This window comes from Bos taurus, chromosome 8, assembly GCF_002263795.3.
Source record: "Bos taurus isolate L1 Dominette 01449 registration number 42190680 breed Hereford chromosome 8, ARS-UCD2.0, whole genome shotgun sequence".
Lineage (NCBI taxonomy): Eukaryota > Metazoa > Chordata > Mammalia > Artiodactyla > Bovidae > Bos > Bos taurus.
Window position 1 is genome coordinate 634227 of NC_037335.1, and position 20822 is coordinate 655048.

The 20822-nt window shown below is 44.3% G+C and overlaps 1 protein-coding gene across 1 annotated transcript in view; it reads right to left on the minus strand.

Annotated features, from left to right (window-relative positions):
• DDX60 (DExD/H-box helicase 60) overlaps nucleotides 1-20822 on the minus strand; it is a 133988-nt gene that overhangs the window by 56338 nt on the left and 56828 nt on the right. Inside the window, 1 exon segment of the mRNA XM_059889573.1 lies at nucleotides 449-542. Coding sequence (XP_059745556.1) covers nucleotides 449-542 — 94 coding nt within the window.

Consider the following 20822-nt stretch of genomic DNA (forward strand, 5'->3'; position numbering starts at 1 on the left):
GTTCAGAGAACTCTACTCAGTGCTCTGTGGTCACCTAAATGGGAAGGAAACCCAAAAAATAGGGCATATATGTATATGTGTAGCTGATTCACTTTGCTGCACAGCAAAACCTAACAATTTTGTAAAGCAACTATACTCCAACAAAAATGGATAATAATAAATAAATAAATATGAATGTTCTATATCCTCAATTAAAATGCAGAGATTGTCATAATAGATAAAAGTGCAAAAGCCAAAACAAAAACAAAAACAAAAAGTCCTCAACTCTCAGTCATTCTGAATACTGGGATTATGGGTAACAACTTTTTCTGCTATCCCCTCTAAATTTTCTAAATTTTCATTGGTCTATTTCTCTTTGAAAAAAGCAAAAATAGACTACTTACAAAACAATGTCACTGTAGGTTTCAGTTCTCAAATCACAGAAAAGAACCCCACTGTTGCATGTTACCTTGAATAAAACAATGGCAAACTGTCCTCCTTAACTAATTAGATTTATGAGGTAGCATTCAATCAGGTAGAAGAAGGACAGGTCTTGTCCAAACCACCATGAGGGCATGACGGTCTCTGAGCCCACCCATGTGTCTACATGGGTACTCTTTTTCCTCCTAACAGACACTTTACTAGTTTCATCTCTATGAGGAAATTCATCTCTACACAGCCGACAGGACAAACCTGGTCCCTGGTCCCTGGTGGTGTAATGGCTCGGACTCAGCACTCTCCCCGCACTGACCGACTACAGGCTCTGGTGGGGACCCGAAACCCTGCTCCAAGCCACTGCAGGCTGAGGCCCACTGAGACCAGCAGCCTGGGGGGCCCATACTGCTGGCCGTCAGGAGGAGGGCAGGCCACAGTTTAAGGAGTCTGCTGTCTCTACAAGCTGGCGAAGCAAGGAAACGGATTCTCCTGGAGAGGCTCCGGGGACCAGCACTCTTGCACCTTGACTTTAGCCTCATGGGACTGACCTGCAGAACTGTAAGGAAATGCATGGGTGCTGTTTCAAACCACTAAGCTGTTGTACTTTATCACAATATTGTAAACTAATATGGTCAGAAAGTGATAATGCATTTATCAGCAGCAGAAATATGGACTTTGTGTTATAATAAGAGGTAGCATTAGCCAAAGCCACTGTGTGTCCAAAATATGCTGACCTCTTTGCATTTGTTCCCACAGTAACCTTCATAACAATGCCATTAGATATGCACTATTATTTTTATCATTTCATAAATGAGATTAAAAAAACTTAGAAGGGTAACACAGCAGTAAATGGCAACAAGATCCAACACCCTGTCTGGCCCGCAGGTCTGCCCACAGTTTTCTCTGTGACCTGATCCACCCTTCAAGCTCCTCAACTGAGAGCCTTTCACTGAAGGGCAACTGATTTCACTCTGGCTTCTCCTTTGGCTCACTTGTTGAGATGGGAAGTGTTTTGGTATGTGCTGGGGTCCTGCCCCGGCTGATCCAGGGTATTTGAAGCGGGGACGGCGTCGGCGACCTATTTATTTAAATATTATATCAAAGATATAAAGAGTAATAGGATGAGGATAGCTCAGTAGGAAAATTCAGTAGAGAAAAGAAGCTGAGTAGCTTGGTTTACGCGGGAGACCAATAAAACTTCAAGACAAGAAGCTGGCACCACTTACGTAGGCCGCGCTGGCGTCCTTCCGTTCTCCCGAAGGAGAGGAGACACTGAGGCCTCCCCGGTTGGATCTTAGAAGCCCAGGCATAATTAGTAAGCATGGCGGGTTCCGCGCTCCAGATGGAGACTCAACCAGAGTGAGAGAGAGCGCGACATGGGGAGACCAGTATTTCGAGAAACTGATCCCAATTCTTTATTTTCCAGAGTCTGTTTTTATACACTGAGATGTTATACAAAAGTCACATGGGGACAGCAGTCCTGACTTTATTAAAGTCAGGTGCTTCACACAAATGTATACAGAGGTCTTAGGGGTGTTACATCATCTTCTGGCCAGGGAGGGGGGGGAGGCCTGCTGACAATTTATGACCCTCTCCTTGTGACAACGGTCAGTCACCCAGGACACTTATTTCTCCAGGGGTGATTATTCTTAAAACAGATGCCACCCAAATAAAGTTACATTCCTATAGGGTAAGGGTGTAGTGGGTTTTAGTTAAGGAAAGAATTTACTTAGCCTAAGGTCTAACGTGATTAATATCAAAGGTTAATACTTATTTCTTCTATATATTCATTAATGTGTGTAAGGGCAGGGGATGTGGAGACTTAGCAACAAACATTGGCTCAACAAATGAAAAACCCTTCACCAATACAATTTCTAATCAGCCCATTATACTTATACTAATAGTTTTCTAACTTTTCTAAGGAACCTGTTTTTAGAAGGTTTAAAGCATCTCATGCCTCTCACAGTTGGGAAGCTGTGAGCAATCACATGTGGCCGGACAAGCCTGTCAGGCAGGCTAGAGAACCTTCAGAGGAGTTTGTAGGTTAAAACACTCTTATCACGCCCAGGAGTTTTTATTAACTGGAGCTCTAGGTTAACTCCTTCTCCGAAAGAGGTGGTGGGGGACAGCCCCCCGTAAAGTCAGAGGTGTAGGTGAGAGCACAAAGTAGTAAAGTAGGCAGGCTCTGGTTATGGGGGTAGATGCTCGAGGAGTTTCAGGGGGACTCCTGAGGCTCGATCCCACCTTTGCGTATGTCGAGCCTCCTTCCTCATGACCTTTGTCACGGGTGGAGTACCTCACTCTGGCCCCCAACAGGTATGTATGGTATTTTGCGGTTGTTTAGGGTTTTTAATGAGTTGAGGAAGTGAAACCTCAGCAACCCCTGACCCAGTCCTTCCCCTCTTCCACCCAGCATATTTCAACAGCACCGGAAGTTCTAGTCTCGCTTTCCACTTCAACAACCTACTACCATGACCACACCTAGACCTTGTCCAGCATGTCAACAATCACAACCCCCCTCTGTGTGTCAGCCCCTCCCTCCAGCTGCCTCCCCTGGGGACCTCCCAGAAGCGGGTCCTGTTGGGTGAGCTCCAAGTCAGCACCTCTCCATTCCACTGCTGGCTCTCCTCCATACCTTGCCTGCAGCTGACAATCTGGATCCACCTTCCCCAGTGTTCTCTCTGGACACAGGGGAAGTTGACACTGCTCGTGTCCCATCAAACTATTTGTAGACATAGCTGATGCCTTCCCACCAAGACTTCTGCATGTTCTACAGTGATGGTAGAACTTGATTGGTGCCTGTAGTAATGCTGACACTCACAGCAGGTGGGAGGGTGGCATGTGCTACTGTTTAACTTCAATCAGAGCTCTGGAAGAGTCCCTTGGTCGTCTAAACTAAACCAATTAGACTGGCTGCCAGGAGTGTATGTGGAAGGCGGGTGCCCAGAGCACTCCCTTCAGGTCTAGCAATGTCTTCTGAGATGGGACAGGAGTCCTTGCTGTGTGTAACATCTGGATGACATCTAGGACTCCCAAGGGGACGAGGTATGTCCCAGGAGGGCTGTCTGGGGGTTAGCAGATGTAGATAAGTCTGCTACCGGCTCTCTGTTTGGGTATCTGCAAAGCAAAGATCTCTGGAGTCCTTCTACCCAAAGGGAAGGCCTTCCAGGCCAGGGGCAGGCACATGTGGAGATGCCCAGACAGGGCCCTTGGGCGGCCAGCCTTGGAGCTGAGAGCGTGGTGGAAGGGCCACCAGCTGTTCAGCTGTGGCCCCCTCCTCCGCCAGGACACCTGGTTTGAGAGATGGGAGAGCAGCCCTACACCTCTGAGTTCCTGCACACACACTGGCAGTAACTCCATCTACAGAATCTGCCAACTCCTGTTTCTGTTCACTCAGGTGATCCCTGGGTGTCCCCAGGCAACTGAATGGTCTGGGATCAGGGTACCTCCTCCAACTCCCCAGCATCTGGCCTGGACTGAGGGCAGGGGGCACAAAGGACAAGTCCTGTTCCAGGGCGGGACCTGCGGGTCCCCAGATTTGGCCCCAGCCTAGCCCCAATTCCACACTGTGGGGTGCTGCTGTTAACCAACCGAATTGGGAAGGGCAGAGTCCAGAGGGTCACAGGCTCAGGGTCCTGAGCACCTCTTTTCCAGGATCCTGAGTGCAGGGCTGAGGAAGGCACTTGATGTCACAAGCCTGGAGGTACCTGTGGCTACCACAGGTAGTCAGGTACTGAGGAGTCACGAGAGGAGGCCTCTTCAGCGAAGGAGTTGGGGGGCACCTCTGGAATGCTCACTGAGCTCAGCAGAGGCAGGTTTTACAGCGTGTGGTGCAGGGGGCCCCCACGAGACAGTGACTTGCAAGTTACACCAGCAGTCAGGTGAATGAGTGGATGCAGATCGTGTTGTCCCCAGAACCCAACCAGGACTAAAAGCCGTCAGCATTGTGTCCACACATTAGATGGGGGCCGGTCACCAGGTCTCTGCACTCCTTGTTGGCAGTGGAGCCCTCAGCTCACCAATCAGATCCTGAGCCCCGCTCCAGGGTGGTGGGCCTGCACCCTCTGTCTGTATAGCATCCACCCCCAACACTCACTGGGCATTTTGTCAACATCCGTGAGTCCAAGATGAGCACTTCAGTGAAAGAAGGGATCTCCTCAGATGAGACCATCAGTGCTGTCACACCTGTGCCCCTGGAGAAAGGTGACACGGCTAAGATGTCACCCACAAAGCATGTGCACATCCAGGCTGCTCCCCCCCTCCCCAGGGAGCCTGGCCCTTCAGAGACGGGACACTGCAGACAGCAGAGGGGCTGTGGAAACAGGCAGAGAACAGAACAGCTGTGCATTTCTGTAACACCAGCTGGTCATGCACCAGCTGCCGTTGGATGGAGTGACGGGGGTTGGGGGCTTCCTGGAGCTATGAAGGGAGTGGATCCATGGTGGAGGCAGGGGGCACCCTCAGGCTGAGAACACACCAAGGTGGGCTGGTGCCTGGAGAGCCAGTGAGGACTACCACCCCTTCATCACTAAGTCAATGATGGTGCAGCGGTAAAGAATCCACCTGCCAAGCAGGAGATGCAGGTTCGATCCCTGGATCGGGAAGATCCCCTGGAGAAGGAAATGACAACCCACTCCAGTATTCTTCCCTGGAGAATCCCATGGACAGAAGAGCCTGGCAGGCTATAGTCCATGGGGTCGCAAAGAGTCCAACACAACTGAGCACACACACACACACACAGATATGATTCAGTTCATGAAAATTATTTGTCAAGAGTGCAGCAGTTGAACACTATGCTATTTCACTTTTTACTTTTTTTTTTTCTGATTATGCTGTGATTATTGTTTCAGGAGTTTACCTCACATGTGGCTTTCTAAGGAATCTCAAGACTTACTTTTTCAGATGTAATTGAATTTTTTGGTCTTGTCAAGAAGCATGTGGCATTTTAGTTTCCTGAATAAGGACTGAACTTGTACCTGTTGCATCAGAAACCCGGAGTCTTAACCACTGGACCATCAGGGAGTCCCACGATGAATTTTTTTTTTAACACCAAGATAGTCTCATGCTTTCTTAATATCATAAAGTCAACACTTTTTATTACCAACAGAGTTCTTCTCTACTGAATTTGCTTTGGTTTGAATTGTGTAATAATAACTGAGTATTAAATATACAAATAATAAATAAACAATGGAATTAATCAATTTTATGTATCCCTATGGAAAAGTGTCACCAATAATATAATGACCTCTTCATGATGAAGAAACACATAAAACATTTAAACACAATCCCAGGCTCCAGTAGAAAGTGAAGATGAGCCCCCGGGTGTGTGACATTTCTGACACAGGCTTCTCCAACACCTGCTCATCAGTCCATCAGAGGAAACCTCGGGGCTGAAGACCCGCCAGCTCCCTGCAGATTCCTTCCCAGAATAGCAGGCGCTGAGCAAAGAGCAAGTCCAGCTGCAGCGGGCCAGGGCGGACCCGGGGTTTCTGTGGACAGCAACTGGCCCCCACGCTGGCCTTTTTTCAGCATCCAAATCATTCTCTGCTCCAACAGCCGCTTTCCTCCTTTGACACGTTCTTCCTTCCTGTCTGCTTTCCCCACGGAGTCCCGGCCACATGGTCCAGGGCAGGCTTCGTGGGGAGCTGCCCCTGAAGCTGTGGGCAGCTGTCCCCATGTCCCCGCTTGTTCCAGCAAATGCTCCCCAGGCAAGTCTGATGTTCCCTACCCCATGTCTCCCCAAGGCAGAGAAAACTAGAACTCTAGGAGAAGCAGAGGCTATCAGCTGGGATTGAGACTGTGGAGTCTCAAAGCCACTTTTAAACATCGTATTTTCCTGGAAGATCTGCCTTCCCCTCTAATGGAGAAAAAAAAGCCAAACTACCTCTTCCCATCAAGGCTTTACTTCCTTTTATTTATATCAACTCAACTTAAAACAGTGCAGTCTGCCACCATTAAAAAAAAAAAAAAAAAGATGCTGTGGGCCTCCCTGTTGATGCAGTGGATAAGAATCTGCTTGCCAATGCAGGGGACACAGGTTCAATCCCTGGTCCCGGAAGATTCCACACACCACGGAACAACGAAGTCTGTGCTGCACAACTACTGAGCCTGTGCTCCGGAGCCCGGGAGCCGCAGCAACTGAAGCGCACGTGCCCTGAAGCCTGCGCTCACAACGAGAGAACCACCACACTGAGAAGCCCGCACAGCTAGACAGGAGCCCTGGCTCACTGCCAACTGGAGCAAAGCCCACACAGCAATGAAGATCCAGCATGGTGAAAAATAAATAGATACATTTTTAAAGATGCTGCATTTTAAATAATGCATTCATACTGTAAACACAGTGATTATTATTTCTTCTCGTTATCATTCTACAGAGAGTTTTCCCTTTGCAATTACAAACATTTCATTCACATCACTTTCTATGACCACTTTAAACTCTATAAATTTACTTGGCCAGTCCATACCCTGGAGATTGAGGCTGTTACTAACTGTTTGCTACTATGAATACTGTTGTACAGACCATGGCATCACACATGTCCTCAAAGAAGAGCAGGAAACAATGAATGGGTCAAGTATGCTGTAAAGTGTGAGCATTTAAAGTGTGCAGATGCTAACCCACTTACAAATGGACTGAAGATCCGCCAGTCCACAGATGAGAGCTGGAGCTGAGTAGAGGACACTTCGTTTCAAGTATTTAAAGTCAGTGAGGGTCATTTAATGCTCTGGATAAAAAGACATGAGGTCTGAGGCTGATGCTTTTAGCCGCTAAATTTGAGAGTAGTTTCTTATACAGCAGTACATCAGTTCGGTTCACTTCAGTCACTCAGTTGTTTCCGACTCTGCAACCCCATGAACTGCAGCACGTAGGCCTCCCTGTCCATCACCAGCTCCCGGAATTCACTCAAACTCACATCCATCGAGTCGGTGATGCCATCCAGCCATCTCATCCTCGGTTGTCCCCTTCTCCTCCTGCCCCCTATCCCTCCCAGCATCAGAGTCTTTTCCAATGAGTCAACTCTTCGCATGAGGTGGCCAAAGTACTGGAGTTTCAGCTTTAGCATCATTCCTTCCAAAGAAATCCCAGGGCTGATCTCCTTCAGAATGGACTGGTTGGCTCTCCTTGCAGTCCAAGGGACTCTCAAGAGTCTTCTCCACCACCACAGTTCAAAAGCATCAATTCTTTTTTTTTTTTTTAAGTTTAAAAATTCACTTTATTTCAAATAATATATCAGCAAAACAATAAAATGAGCAAATAAGAACAGAAAAACATTATGATTTCACCTTTTTTTAAAATTTTATTTTATTTTTAAACTTTACATAATTGTATTAGTTTTGCCAAATATCAAAATGAATCCACCACAGGTATACATGTGTTCCCCATCCTGAACCCTCCTCCCTCCTCCCTCCCCATACCATCCCTCTGGGTCGTCCCAGTGCACTAGCCCCAAGCATTCAGTATCGTGCATCGAACCTGGACTGGCATCTCGTTTCATACATGATATTTTACATGTTTCAATGCCATTCCCCCAAATCTTCCCACCCTCTCCCTCTCCCACAGAGTCCATAAGACTGTTCTATACATCAGTGTCTTTTTTGCTGTCTCGTACACAGGGTTATTGTTACCATCTTTCTAAATTCCATATATATGCGTTAGTATACTGTATTGGTGTTTTTCCTTCTGGCTTACTTCACTCTGTATAATAGGCTCCAGTTTCATCCACCTCATTAGAACTGATTCAAATGTATTCTTTTTAATGGCTGAGTAATATTCCATTGTGTATATGTACCACAGCTTTCTTGTCCATTCATCTGCTGATGGACATCTAGGTTGCTTCCATGTCCTGGCTATTATAAACAGTACTGTGATGAACATTGGGGTACACGTGTCTCTTTCCCTTCTGGTTTCCTCAGTGTGTATGCCCAGCAGTGGGATTGCTGGATCATAAGGCAGTTCTATTTCCAGTTTTTTAAGGAATCTCCACACTGTTCTCCATAGTGGCTGTACTAGTTTGCATTCCCACCAACAGTGTAAGAGGGTTCCCTTTTCTCCACACCCTCTCCAGCATTTACTGCTTGTAGACTTTTGGATCACAGCCATTCTGACTGGTGTGAAATGGTACCTCATAGTGGTTTTGATTTGCATTTCTCTGATAATGAGTGATGTTGAGCATCTTTTCATGTGTTTGTTAGCCATCTGTATGTCTTCTTTGGAGAAATGTCTATTTAGTTCTTTGGCCCACTTTTTGATTGGGTCATTTATTTTTCTGGAGTTGAGCTGTAGGAGTTGCTTGTATATTTTTGAGATTAGTTGTTTGTCAGTTGCTTCATTTGCCAAAGAATGCTCAAACTATGCATAATTGCACTCATCTCACACGCTAGTAAAGTAATGCTCAAAATTCTCCAAGCCAGGCTTCAGCAATACATGAACCGTGAACTTCCAGATGTTCATGCTGGTTTTAGGAAAGGCAGAGGAATCAGAGATCAAATTGCCAACAGCAGTACATACTGATACATATTTTGATCTGGAATTTTGGAAGCGGAGGACATAAGTGTTGCTGGACAATCAACGGGTAGACAATAAACAGAGGTGAAAAACAGCAGGAGTAAGATAAAATCACAGATAGGACGCGAGACTCCAGGGTGTGGAATTGACAGACAAGTGGGTGCTGGCATCACCCAGGATTATAGCAGGACTTGAGGTGAAGAAGAAAGCCAAGAGCCCAGATGGGTTCAAGGTCTTGATTCAACAAGGTGGGTGGAGGACAGTCCACTCCCATGAGCAGCATACGAAAGAGCAGGGCTTTTTATGAAGAAGCAATTGCGTCAAGGCTGAACTGGGGCTCCAGGACAGATCCCTGATTCCCCTCCTCATCTCCCAGCCTCAGATGCATGTGGAATGGCTGTGGTGGTAAATGGGAAGTGCGTGGGACTCCCCTTCACAACATCAGCTCAGTCAGGCATGGCATGGCAGAAGCAGACTGAGAGGAGAGACCAGAGAGAGTCCAGCAGCTCTGTCAGCTGAGTTCCAGGGTGAGAGCAGACCACTCAGGGTCACTCAGAGGAAGCACTGGGGTCAGTCAGGGGAGAGGAGAGGGGAAAGTGGGTGGTGCCTGGCCTGTGGTTTCCATGCAAAGGAGCTGGTGAGGCAGGGTAAGCAGCCTAGTCCAGGCTCCAAACAAATCCCACCAGTTCTGGTTGTCGCACCTGCCTGGGGGTGATAAGGGCAGGTGCATTGTGGCCTGGAGTGTGTGAACTCTATTTGGGAGGTGGTTGGGGTGTGGGCTTGAGGCACTGGACAAGAAAGGGACAGTAGCAGCTCCTAATAAGGGCCTCAGAACTGGCCAAATTAATGTGTTACAAACTATACTACACTCACCACGGCCACAGCTGCTGTGGCGGGCTGCACAGTCACTCCAGGGGCCACCCACCTGCCTGCACAGCCTCATCACAACAGGAGGGGCATGCAGCCCCTGGGCGCCTGGCTCTTGTGGCCAGGTGGGGCTGTGCCTCCGAGCTCACAGGCAACCTACTATGCTGTCTACTCCTTCAAGACCAGAAAAGAGAGCTGACTCACCTAATACATAGAAACAGAGAGTTAGGCAAAATAAGGAGATGTGTTCCAATCAAAAGAACAAGACAAAAAAAATCTCAGAAGAATAATTAAATGAAACAGATATAAGCAATCTAACTGATAGAGTTCATAGTCATAGTCCTGAAAGTGCTCACTGAATTCAGGGAAAGGATGATGAAGAAACACAGTGAGAACTTCAACAAAGAGAGAAAAAACCCAGCAGTCGTGTTTCTGAGCCGACAAACACACCAGAGAGGCTCAACGGTGGGTGTGAGGGAGTCAACAGACTGCGAGACCAGACTGCGAGACCAGAGGAGCTCGCCCAGACAGGGCAGCAAAGCGAAAAACAAAGCTACCTTCAGGGGACCGGGGGACAACATCAAGCAGAATAACATTTGCATTATAGGGGTCCCAAAAAGATAAGAGAAAGAGCAAGAGAGAAAAATTATTAGAAGAAATAGTCTCTGAAAACTTCCCCAATCTGAGGAAGGAAACACATCTAAGTCCAGGAAGCCCAGAGAGTTCTAAGATTAACCCAAGGCACAGGAACACAAAGTGGTAAAGATTCAGGATAAAACTGTTGTTATTGTCTAGTCTCTCACTCATGTCCAACTCTTTGTGACACTGTGGACTGTAGGCCACCAGGCTCCTCTGTCCATGGGATTTCCCAGGCAAGAATACTGGAGCAGATTGCCATTTCCTTCTCCAGGGGATCTTCCCAACCCAGGGATCGAACCCTTGCCTCCTGCATTGGGAGGTGGATTCTTTACCACTGAGCCACCTGGAAAGCCCTTAAGGACAAAGAAAGCATCCTAAATGCAGCAATAATAAAATGACTTGTTACATACAAGAGAACCCCCATGAGGCTACCAGCAAATTTTTCAGTGGAAAACTTACAAAAACTTTTTTAAAATGGAAAAAATAAACACAAAAAATTAAACAACACTGCTGAATAATCAACTGGTCATCAAGTAAACCAAAGGAAAAATTTTAAACTATCTAGAAATAAATGCGAACAGAAATACAACATATGGAAATCTATTGGGGGAAGTCTGTGACAGAAAGAACCAAAGGCCTGGGCTTAGTTTGGGGGCGGAAGCTGCTGCTTTGGGCTTCAGGGGACAGGTCAGGGAGATGAGACTGGGGGTGGGGGCAAAAGGAGAAGAAAGCCTACAGAGGAGACCAGATTTGGGGGGAGCATCCTGGGGAGCACCGAAGAGACAGTGCCCGTGGTTCCCGAGGGTGCACAGCACTCCAAGCCAGGCTGCCCACTGGAGAAGGGGAGCCTGACCTCTGGGAGGGCCCCACTTCCCTGTGGGCTGACTGGCCCCTAGAGCTCCAGTTTGTGCAGAAGGAGGAAGGCAGAGAGAGCAGCAGGAGGAGGAAGCCAAGGGTCTCCCCACCCCGCCTGCAGGTGGGGAAGGGAGGGAAATGGCCAATGCCCAGAAGAGGAGCAGGAGGGACAGCCGAGGGGTTAGGGCTCCAGGAGCACTAACTCGCTCGTGTGCGGGCTGCCCACACATGTGTTACTAACTGCCTTCCATGACAATTTGACAAGAGGTACCAAGATCCCCACATTTCCAGTAGCTTTTTGGCCAATAATCCCAGTTTCCATTTCAGAAAATCTAAGAATTTCACTCCAAATTAGAAGGAAATCTTTAAACACACAATTCTTGAGACCAATAGCATTTATGATATAAAACCTGAAAATTATCCTAATGCTCTGTAATAATGGAGCGATTATATAAACTATAGTAGGTCACTCAAACAATATTTAAGAATTAAAAATTATTTTTTCACAGTGCTGTGAGAAAAATGAAAATACCTCTAAGGTAAAATAATGCGCAGTATATATAGTATGACTGCAACCATATAAGAAACCACCACAGGGACTTCCCTGGTGGTCCAGTGGATAAGACTCCGTGCTCCCAACACAGGGGACCCTGGTTTGACCCCTAGGTCAGGGAACCAGACCCCACATGTTGCAATGACAACCCAGCTCAGTCAAATTTTTTTTTAAGTGAAAAAAAGAGAGAGAGAAACACCCACAACAAAATATATGCCCTAAAATAAAACAGTAGCAGAAATTAAGTAAAATACTAATAGTTATCAGCATCAATTTGAGAGGCAGGCTAGGAGTATATATTATCTATTTTTCTTCAGTTTTCCAATTTTTCTTATAATTTTATAATAAACAGAAAAAAATAAATGCATAAATGGGTTTTATAGTTCTAAGAACAGAACAGAATGTTAACCAAGTTTCTTGGTTGATGACACAGAAACATGCTCTCATCAGAGGGAGGAAGGAAAGACAGGAATGCTCTCATGCTTCAAAAAAACAGATATATTGTAAAAAAGCAGTGTGTTGAAAATTGGACCTGATTGATTCATCAACTAATTAGATCTGGCATTACTCCAAGATGAATTTTTTTTTTTTCGTTTGGGATGTAATTGCTTTACAATGTTGTGTTAGTTTCTGCTGTACAACATAAATCAGCTGTTGCTATTGTTCAATGTCCAAGTTGTGTCCAACTCTTTGTGACCCCATGGACTGCATATACCAACTATACCAGACCTCCCTGTCCCTCATCATTTCCCAGAGTTTGCCCAAACTCATATCCATTGAATCCATGATGCCATCCAACCATCTCAACCTCTGTCTCCTCCTTCTCTTCCTGCCCTCAATCTTTCCCAGCATCAGTGTATTTTCCAATAGTTAGCTCTTCATATCAGGTGGCCAAAGTACTGGAGCTTCAGCTTTAGCATCAGTCCTTCCAATGAGTATTCAGGGTTGATTTCCTTTGGGGTTGACTGATTTGATCTCCTTGCTATCCAAGGAACTCTCAAGAGTCTTCTCCAGCATCACAGTTTGAAAGCATCAGTTCTTCAGCACTCTGACTTCTTTATGGTCCAACTCTCACATCTGTACATAACCACTGGAAAGACCATAGCTTTGACTATATGAACTTTTGTCAGCAAAGTGATGTCTCTGCTTTTTAATACACTGCCTAGGTTTGTCATAGCCTTCCTTCCAAGAAGCAAACATTTTCTAATTTCATGGCTTCAGTCACCATTCACAGTGACTTTAGAGCCCAAGAAGAGGAAATCTGTCACTGCTTCCACCTTTTCCCCTTCTATTTGCCATGAAGTGATGGGACCGGATGCCATGATCTTAGTTTTTTTGAACATTGAATTTTAAGCTGTCTTTTTCACTCTCCTCTTTCAGCTTCATAAATAGGCTCTTTAGTTCCTCTTTGCTTTCTGCCATAAAGGTGGTGGCATCTGCATATCTGAGGTTACTGATATTTCTCCCAGCAATCTTGATTCTAGTTTGTGCTTCATCCAGCCTGGCATTTCATATGATGTGCTCTGCATATAAGTTAAATAAGCCGGATGACAATATACAGCCTTGATATACTCCTTTCTGAATTTTGAACCAGTCAGTTGTTCCATATAAGGTTCTAACTGTTGCTTCTTGACCCGCATACATACAGGTTTCTCAGGAGACAGGTAAATTGGTCTGGTATACCCATCACTTTAAGAGTTTTCCATAGTTGGTTATGACCCACACAGTCAAAGGCTTTAGCATAGTCAATGAAACATATGAAGTATATGTTTTTCTGGAATCCCCTTGCTTTCTCTATGATCCAGAAAATGTTGGCAATTTGATCTTTGGTTCCTCTGCCTTTTCTAAACCCAGTTTGTACATCTGGAAGTTCTCAATTCAAGTACTTCTGAAGCCTAGCTTGAAGGATTTGGGCCATTACCTTGCTAGTATGTGAAATTAGCACAATTGTACAATAGTTTGAACATTCTTTAGTACTGCCCATCTTGAGAACTGGAATGAAGATTGACCTTTTCCAGTCCTATGGCCACTGCTGAGTTTTCCAAACTTGCTGACATATTTCATGCAACACTTTAATAGCATCATCTTTTAGGATTTTTAAACAGCTCAGCTGAAAATTCCATCACCTCCACTAGCTTTATTAGCAGCAGCACTTCCTTAAGCCCCTTCACTTCACAATCCAGAATGTCTGGCTCTGGGTGAGTGACCACACCTTCTTGGTTATCTGGGTCACTAAAATCTTTTTTGTACAGTTTTTGTGTGTGTGTGTATTCTTGCCATCTCTTCTTGATCTCTTATGCTTCTATTACATCTTTATCATTTCTGTCCATTATTGTGCCTGTCTTTGCATGAAATGTTTCTTTGACAGCTCCAATTTTCTTGAAGAGATCTCTAGTCTTTCCCCTTCTGTTGTTTTCTTCTATTTCTTTGCATTGTTCATTGAAGAAGGCCTTCTTATCTCTCCTTGCTATTCTCTGGAACTCTGCATTCAGTTCGGGGTACCTTTCCTTTTCTCCCTTGCTTTTGGCTTCTCTTCTTTTCTATTTGTAAGGCCTCCACAGACAACCACTTTGACTTCTTACATTTCTTTTTCTTTCAGATGGTTTTGGCCAGTGCCTCCTGTGCAATATTATGAACCTCTGTCCATAGTTCTTCAGGCACTGTTTACCAGATCTAATCCCTTGAATCTATTTGTCACCTCCCCTGTATAATCATAGGGGATTTGATTTAGCTTGTACCTGAGTGGCCTAATGGTTTTCTCCACTTTCTTCAGTTTAAGCCTGAATTTTGCTATAAGGAGCTGATGATCTGAGCCACAGTCAGCTCCATGTCTTATTTGTGTTAACTGTATAGAGTTTCTCCACCTTTGGCTGCAAAGAATGTAATCAATCTGATTTTGGTATTGACCATCTGGTAATGTCCATGTGTAAAGTCGTCTCTGGTATTGTTGGAAAAGGGTGTGTGTCATGACCAATGCGTTCTTTTGGCAGAATTCTGTTAGCCTTTGCCCTGCTTCATTTTGGACTTTAAGGCCAAACTTGCCTGTTACTCCAGCCATCTCTTGACTTCCTATTTTTGCATTCCGATCCCCTATGATGAATAGGACATTTTTTTTGGTGTTAGTTTTAGGAGGTCTGATAGGTCTCCATAGAACTACTCAACTTCAGCTTCTTCAACATCAGTGGTTAGGGCATAGACTTGGATTACTGTGATGTTGAATGGTTTACCTTCGAAACAAACAGAGATCATTCTGTTATATTTGAGGTTGCACCCAAGTACTGCATTTTGGACTCTTTTGGTGATTATGAGGGCTACTCCATTTCCTCTAAGGGATTCTTGCTCATGGTGGTAGGTATAGTGGTCATCTGAATTAAATTCCCTCATTCATGTCCATTTTAGTTCACTGATTTCTAAGATGTCAATGTTCACTCTTGCCATCTCCTACTTGACCACATCCAATTTACCTTGATTCATGGACCTAACATTTCAGGTACCTATGCAATACAGTCCTTTACAGCACCAGATTTTACTTTCATCACCAGACACATCCACAACAGCTATATGCATATCCCCTCCCTCTTGAGTCTCCCTCCCACCCATCTAGCCTCCCTCTTACTATCTTACCTTTCTAGGTTATCACAGAGCACTGATCTGAGCTCCCTGCACTATATGGCAATTTCCCACAACATGAATCTATTTTAAAGGTGATCATGCTCTTTATTTCTCATCTTGAAACAAAAAATAAGCTAGTATGAAGTACAGTTACCATTTTTAAGAACACACAGACACACCCAATCCTAGAAGAACAGGCTGTCCAAGCCAGGGCAGTGGAGCAGCCAAGCCGCACAGAGAGAACCATGTCCACACAAACCGCCCCCCAACCTCCGCGCAAGGCTAGGCCTTCCCACTGCCTGCTCAAAGCACAGAAGGCGCTCAAGAGTGCCAGGTGACCGTCTACAGGAAGGACAGATGGAGGAAGTGATGACCACGTTCACCTGGGGAGCAGTCATGTTTTTGTATCTGGGACAGATGTATATTTCACTGAAGGTATTGTATATGACTTTCTCTGTTTTTTCGAGTAAGATGATGATTCAGATGGCATAGCAAAGCTTCATGCAACCCACAAGAGAAAGGAAGATGTTAGCATGAGCCCCTGACTTTGGACGTTTAACGCGGAAAGAGACTATGGAAGAGGTACTGAAAGGTTCGGCTTTGAAAAACAAGTTTGATGGACTTTGATCAATAAGAAACTGTTCTGAGGGGTTTAGTGCCTCAGACCAGACTAAAGGCTGCCTTCTGTGACCTTACCAACCAGAGACACACTGCCCACATCTCAGCATATTATGCTCTTAATGGGATCTGGATTGATCAGATGGCAGATAAGACTTAATGTTCATTTCTGGGAACCATATTAGGATAGACTCTGACAGGTTAGAAACTTGTAGCAGTTAATGCAAGAGCAATCTTGTTTTTAGTGCATGTTTTCCTAATTGAGGAGGTTATCATTTGTCACCTAAAAAGTCAAAATGAGAAATTAGTTGTACCTTCAACCTAGTTTCCTTAAACAAAGTTTTACACCACTGTTGATTGTGATGAACTGCTAGGCAAGATAACCCCTTTCTTCCTTTTTCTGATCCTCAAATGGAAAAAGGTGATTTGCCTAAGAAACTCTGGAAAGTAAAGTAAAACATGAAGGGATAGTCATCATTCCACTACTGGACCTCTGTGTAGTCAGATGTAAACAACTTTTTCTGTATGTTTTCTTTCAGTTAAGAATATTGCTGAGTAAAAAACAATCTTTCTGAATTATTTGACATTTGAAAAGTGTTCTTTTCTGACAGGCGTCTCTGCTTCCCACGGATGGGAAGCTTGGGGCTCCGGGTATGATGTCTGCATGACTTGATGTTAGCATCTTGAGAACGTGCTGTCCCTTCTCGGGGAAGCCTCTGGGTGGAGACAGTCATTCATCAGCAGGTGTGGCTGGTGTGGCTGCACCGGGCCCCCCCCCCCCCCCCCCCCCCCCCCCCACCTCTCCGGGGTCTCCACTCTGGAAAGGCCCTTGGCTTCTGACCACCGCGTCCTTCCTTTGGAACTTACCCCCGCCCTCTGGCTAATTTATATGTATTAAATATCAAAACAGGGAGAGAGCCTTCCCAGGTGGCTCAGTGATAAATAACCCACCTACCAATGCAAGAGACCCAGGTTCAATCCCTGACCTGGGAAAATTCTACAGGTATTAAGGCAACTAAGCCTGCGTGCTGAACCTGTGCTGTAGAGCCTGGGAGGCCGCAACTACTGAGCCCATGTGTCCTACAGCCCAGGCTCCACAGCAAGAGAAGCCACCGCAACGAGAAGCCCGCACACCGCAACTAGAGAAAAACACCTGCAGCAATGAAGACCCAGCACAGCAAAAAATAAAATAAATAAAAACTGGGGAAATCAGAGTGCTTATGAGAAAATATTGTTATTTAACTTAATGTGTTTTTTGGGGGGTTTTTTTGTTTTGTTTTTTTTAGAAAACAATGCAGAGAGAGTATTATCTGAAGCTCCACTTAGTACTTACTTTTCTAATTTTTCTAATCACCAGAGAAAGTGAGTAAGAAGGGGAAAAGAAATGAATCTGGGGAGACCTCACTGTGCACCTGTGTTTCAGTCTCTTTCTGTGCTTAAGGTTGTTCAATCTTCCAGCGGCTTCTTGGGGTAAGTGTTATGATGCTCTCCATTCACGTGCTGGAGACCAAGACTTTGTTATGGTAACTAACGCTACCTGGATTCTACCAGGAGGACTGGCATCAAAGCTTGCAATATGTGCATAGATGCGTGCTAAGTTGTTTCAGTCTTATCCAACTCTTTGCAACCCCAGGGACTGTAGTCCACCAGGCTCCTCTGTTGATGGGATTTCCAGGCAAGAATACTTGAGTGGGTTGCCGTTTCCTTCTCCAGGGGATCCTCCCAACCCAAAGATCAAACATGCATCTCTTTCTTCTCCTGCACTGGCAGGCAGATTCTTTACCACTAGCACAACCTTGGAAACACCAAAGCTTGTGATGGTTCCACTTTACTAAACTGCCTTTTATAAAAGAACATTTCTGTTGTTGTGTGTTCACATTACACATGCTGGAGAAATTCTGAATTTTAAAAATACTTTTTGGCTCATAGGATACTTTTAAGAATCTGTTAATGAACATGGATTTTCTAATAAAAAATGCCTCCTTGAATGTGCCCCTAGGCATGTGAACACACTTACACTCAGAGGAAACCTTGTATGCAGTCTCAGTCTGGATACTGGTGTATTCCAGGCTAAAAAAAATCCAGTTCATAAAAAGCGACTGCACAGGGCTCAAAGAACTACTGTTCTAGAGAAGGAGTTGTCAATATTTAAAATCCATCAGCATGTTTTCTCAAGACATTTACTTTGTCCTTGGTGACACGATGTGCAGTCTGGGGACACTGAAGGAATGTCAACCCAGTTAACAGCATACACCTTGGGATGCAGTGTTCCTGGTCTCTGAAATTACTAGAACTCCAGACACATGTCCGATTGCCTACCAGCATTTCCACTTGGATGTGTAGTGAATGGACATCTCAAATTTAAAATGCCTGAGACCAAACGCCTCAAACTTAGGGCTTCCCTGCTTTCCCCAGTCCCAGTAAAGGTGGCAACATCCTGGTAACCACTTGAGGTAGCAGGTGAGGACACAGACACACACAAAACCTGGGCACCAGGGACAGCAGAGCAGAAAAGAACACTGAGTTCTCTGTGCTTCTTCCTTCTTGATTCTCTCCTTTGCTTACATTCAAGTGAATTGCAGTTTCGTTGCTTTGTTGATTGAAAAATGAGTATTTATTCATCAAATCAGCTAACGTTTCTTGAATATCTAGCATATGCTAACAAACTGCTTTCAGTACACAGGATGGGGATATTATGAAAAAATAGCTAATAACAGATCATATTGATCAAGGTCTTATGACACGTTGAGCAGCGTCTAGCTACACTACAGCTATGGCCACATTTAGTTTTTACTAGAACCCTATGAGGAAGCACACTGTTACTATCCTGATTTTACACATATGAGAAATAACTCTTCAAATGTGTTGGCTGGAGGGGTACAGTAACAAAGGGAAACCCCAGATGTGCCACTAGTCCCATTTCTAGAGCTCGGATTCTGAATTATTACGCAATAGGCTTTTTGAACGAGGAGAGAGAGCACCACAGTATTTTTAATTAGTGTATAAAACAGTAGATAATAGCTATGTAGTTTTCTCCAAAATTATGGCTTTAGTTGTCCAACTATGAAAAAATAAGATATATAAATTCTGTATGTATTACAATGTACACTAAGTAAAATCACCTGTATATGTCTTTGGGACAATTTCGTTTAAGCTGTAATTTGCTTAAACTCTTTGCCAAATTAATTATTACTAAAAAATACAATGGGTTGTTTGGATTATGAAGTTTTAAAAATTACAGAAAGTAGTATGACCTCCATCCTTATACCACCCTCAATTATCAACATATAACAACTATAATGCTCATTCATAGACTCAGTCCAAATGCTGATGAATAAAATAACTACTTTTAGGGAAATGGCTATAGTCAAAGGAGTAGGAAATAATTTTGCAGAAAATAAAATCCTCAATTAAAAAAAAAAAGTTATTCTTAAGGAGAGACCAAACAGAGTACTTATGCTGCATTTTTAACATTCTGAGTCTGGCATTTCTCAGACAAAATAAAGATTTACTGATGGCTGTACCTTCTCTCACTATGAAAATATAATTTATAGTTCTTTTAAAAACCTAAAAAAGTTTTAATGACAGAGACAACACAAAATCAAACAGTAAACCAAAACACAGGACTTTATGAATGTTTCATTGTCAGGAAGGATGTATCTCAAAACAGCAAATTTTCACTGATTTTTGTTACCATTTGTACACTTATAAGGTGGTTTTCAAACTCAGAGAAAAACAGCATGGGGCTTGGAATGTAAATTGGTGCAGCTACTAGGGAAAATAGAAAATGAAAGTGAAGTTACTCACTCAGTCATGTCTGACTGCAGCCCCTTGGAGTGTAGCCCACCAGGCTCTTCTGTCCATGAAATTCTCCAGGCAAGAATACTGCAGTGGGTTGCCATTCCCTTCTCCAGAGATCTTCCCAACCCAGAGATAGAACCCAGGTCCCCTGAACTGTAGGTGGATTCTTTATCATCTGAGCCACTAGGGAATCCAGGAAAACAGGATGAAGTTCCTCAAAAAACTCAAAATAGAGCTAGCACATAATCCAGCAATCCCACTCCTGGGCTTATACCCAGACAAAACTAAAGGTCAAAAAAATATATATGCACCCTAATGTTCACTGCAGCACTAAGTGCAATATCCAGTACATGGGACCAATCTAAATGTCAGATCAACAGAAGAATGAATAAAGAAGCTGTGGTACATATATACAACGGAATACTACTCAGCCCTAAAAAGAATGAAATAATGCCATTTGCAGTAACATGTATGGACCTAGAGATTATCATACTAAATGTAGTAAGTCAGGCAGAAAAAGACAAATATCATATGATACAATTTATATATGGAATCTAAAAAAATGGAAAAAAATGAACTTCTTTAGAAAAATAGAAACAGAGAGGAGGAGCTAAGATGGCCGAGGAATAGGACGGGGAGATCACTTTCTCCCCCAAAAATTCATCAAAAGAACATTTAAACGCCAAGTAAATTCCACAAAACAACTTCTGAATGCCCACAGAGGACATCAGGCACCCAGAAAAGCAACCCATTGTCTTCGAAAGGAGGTAGGAAAAAATATAAAAGACAAAAAAAGAGACAAAAGAGGGAGGGACAGAGCTCCGTCCCGGGAAGGGAGTCTTAAAAAGAGAGAAGTTTCCAAACACCAGGAAACACTCTCACTGCTGAGTCTGTGCGGAGCCTTGGAAGCACAGAGGGCAACATAACAGGGAGGAAAAATAAATAAACAATTAAAACCCA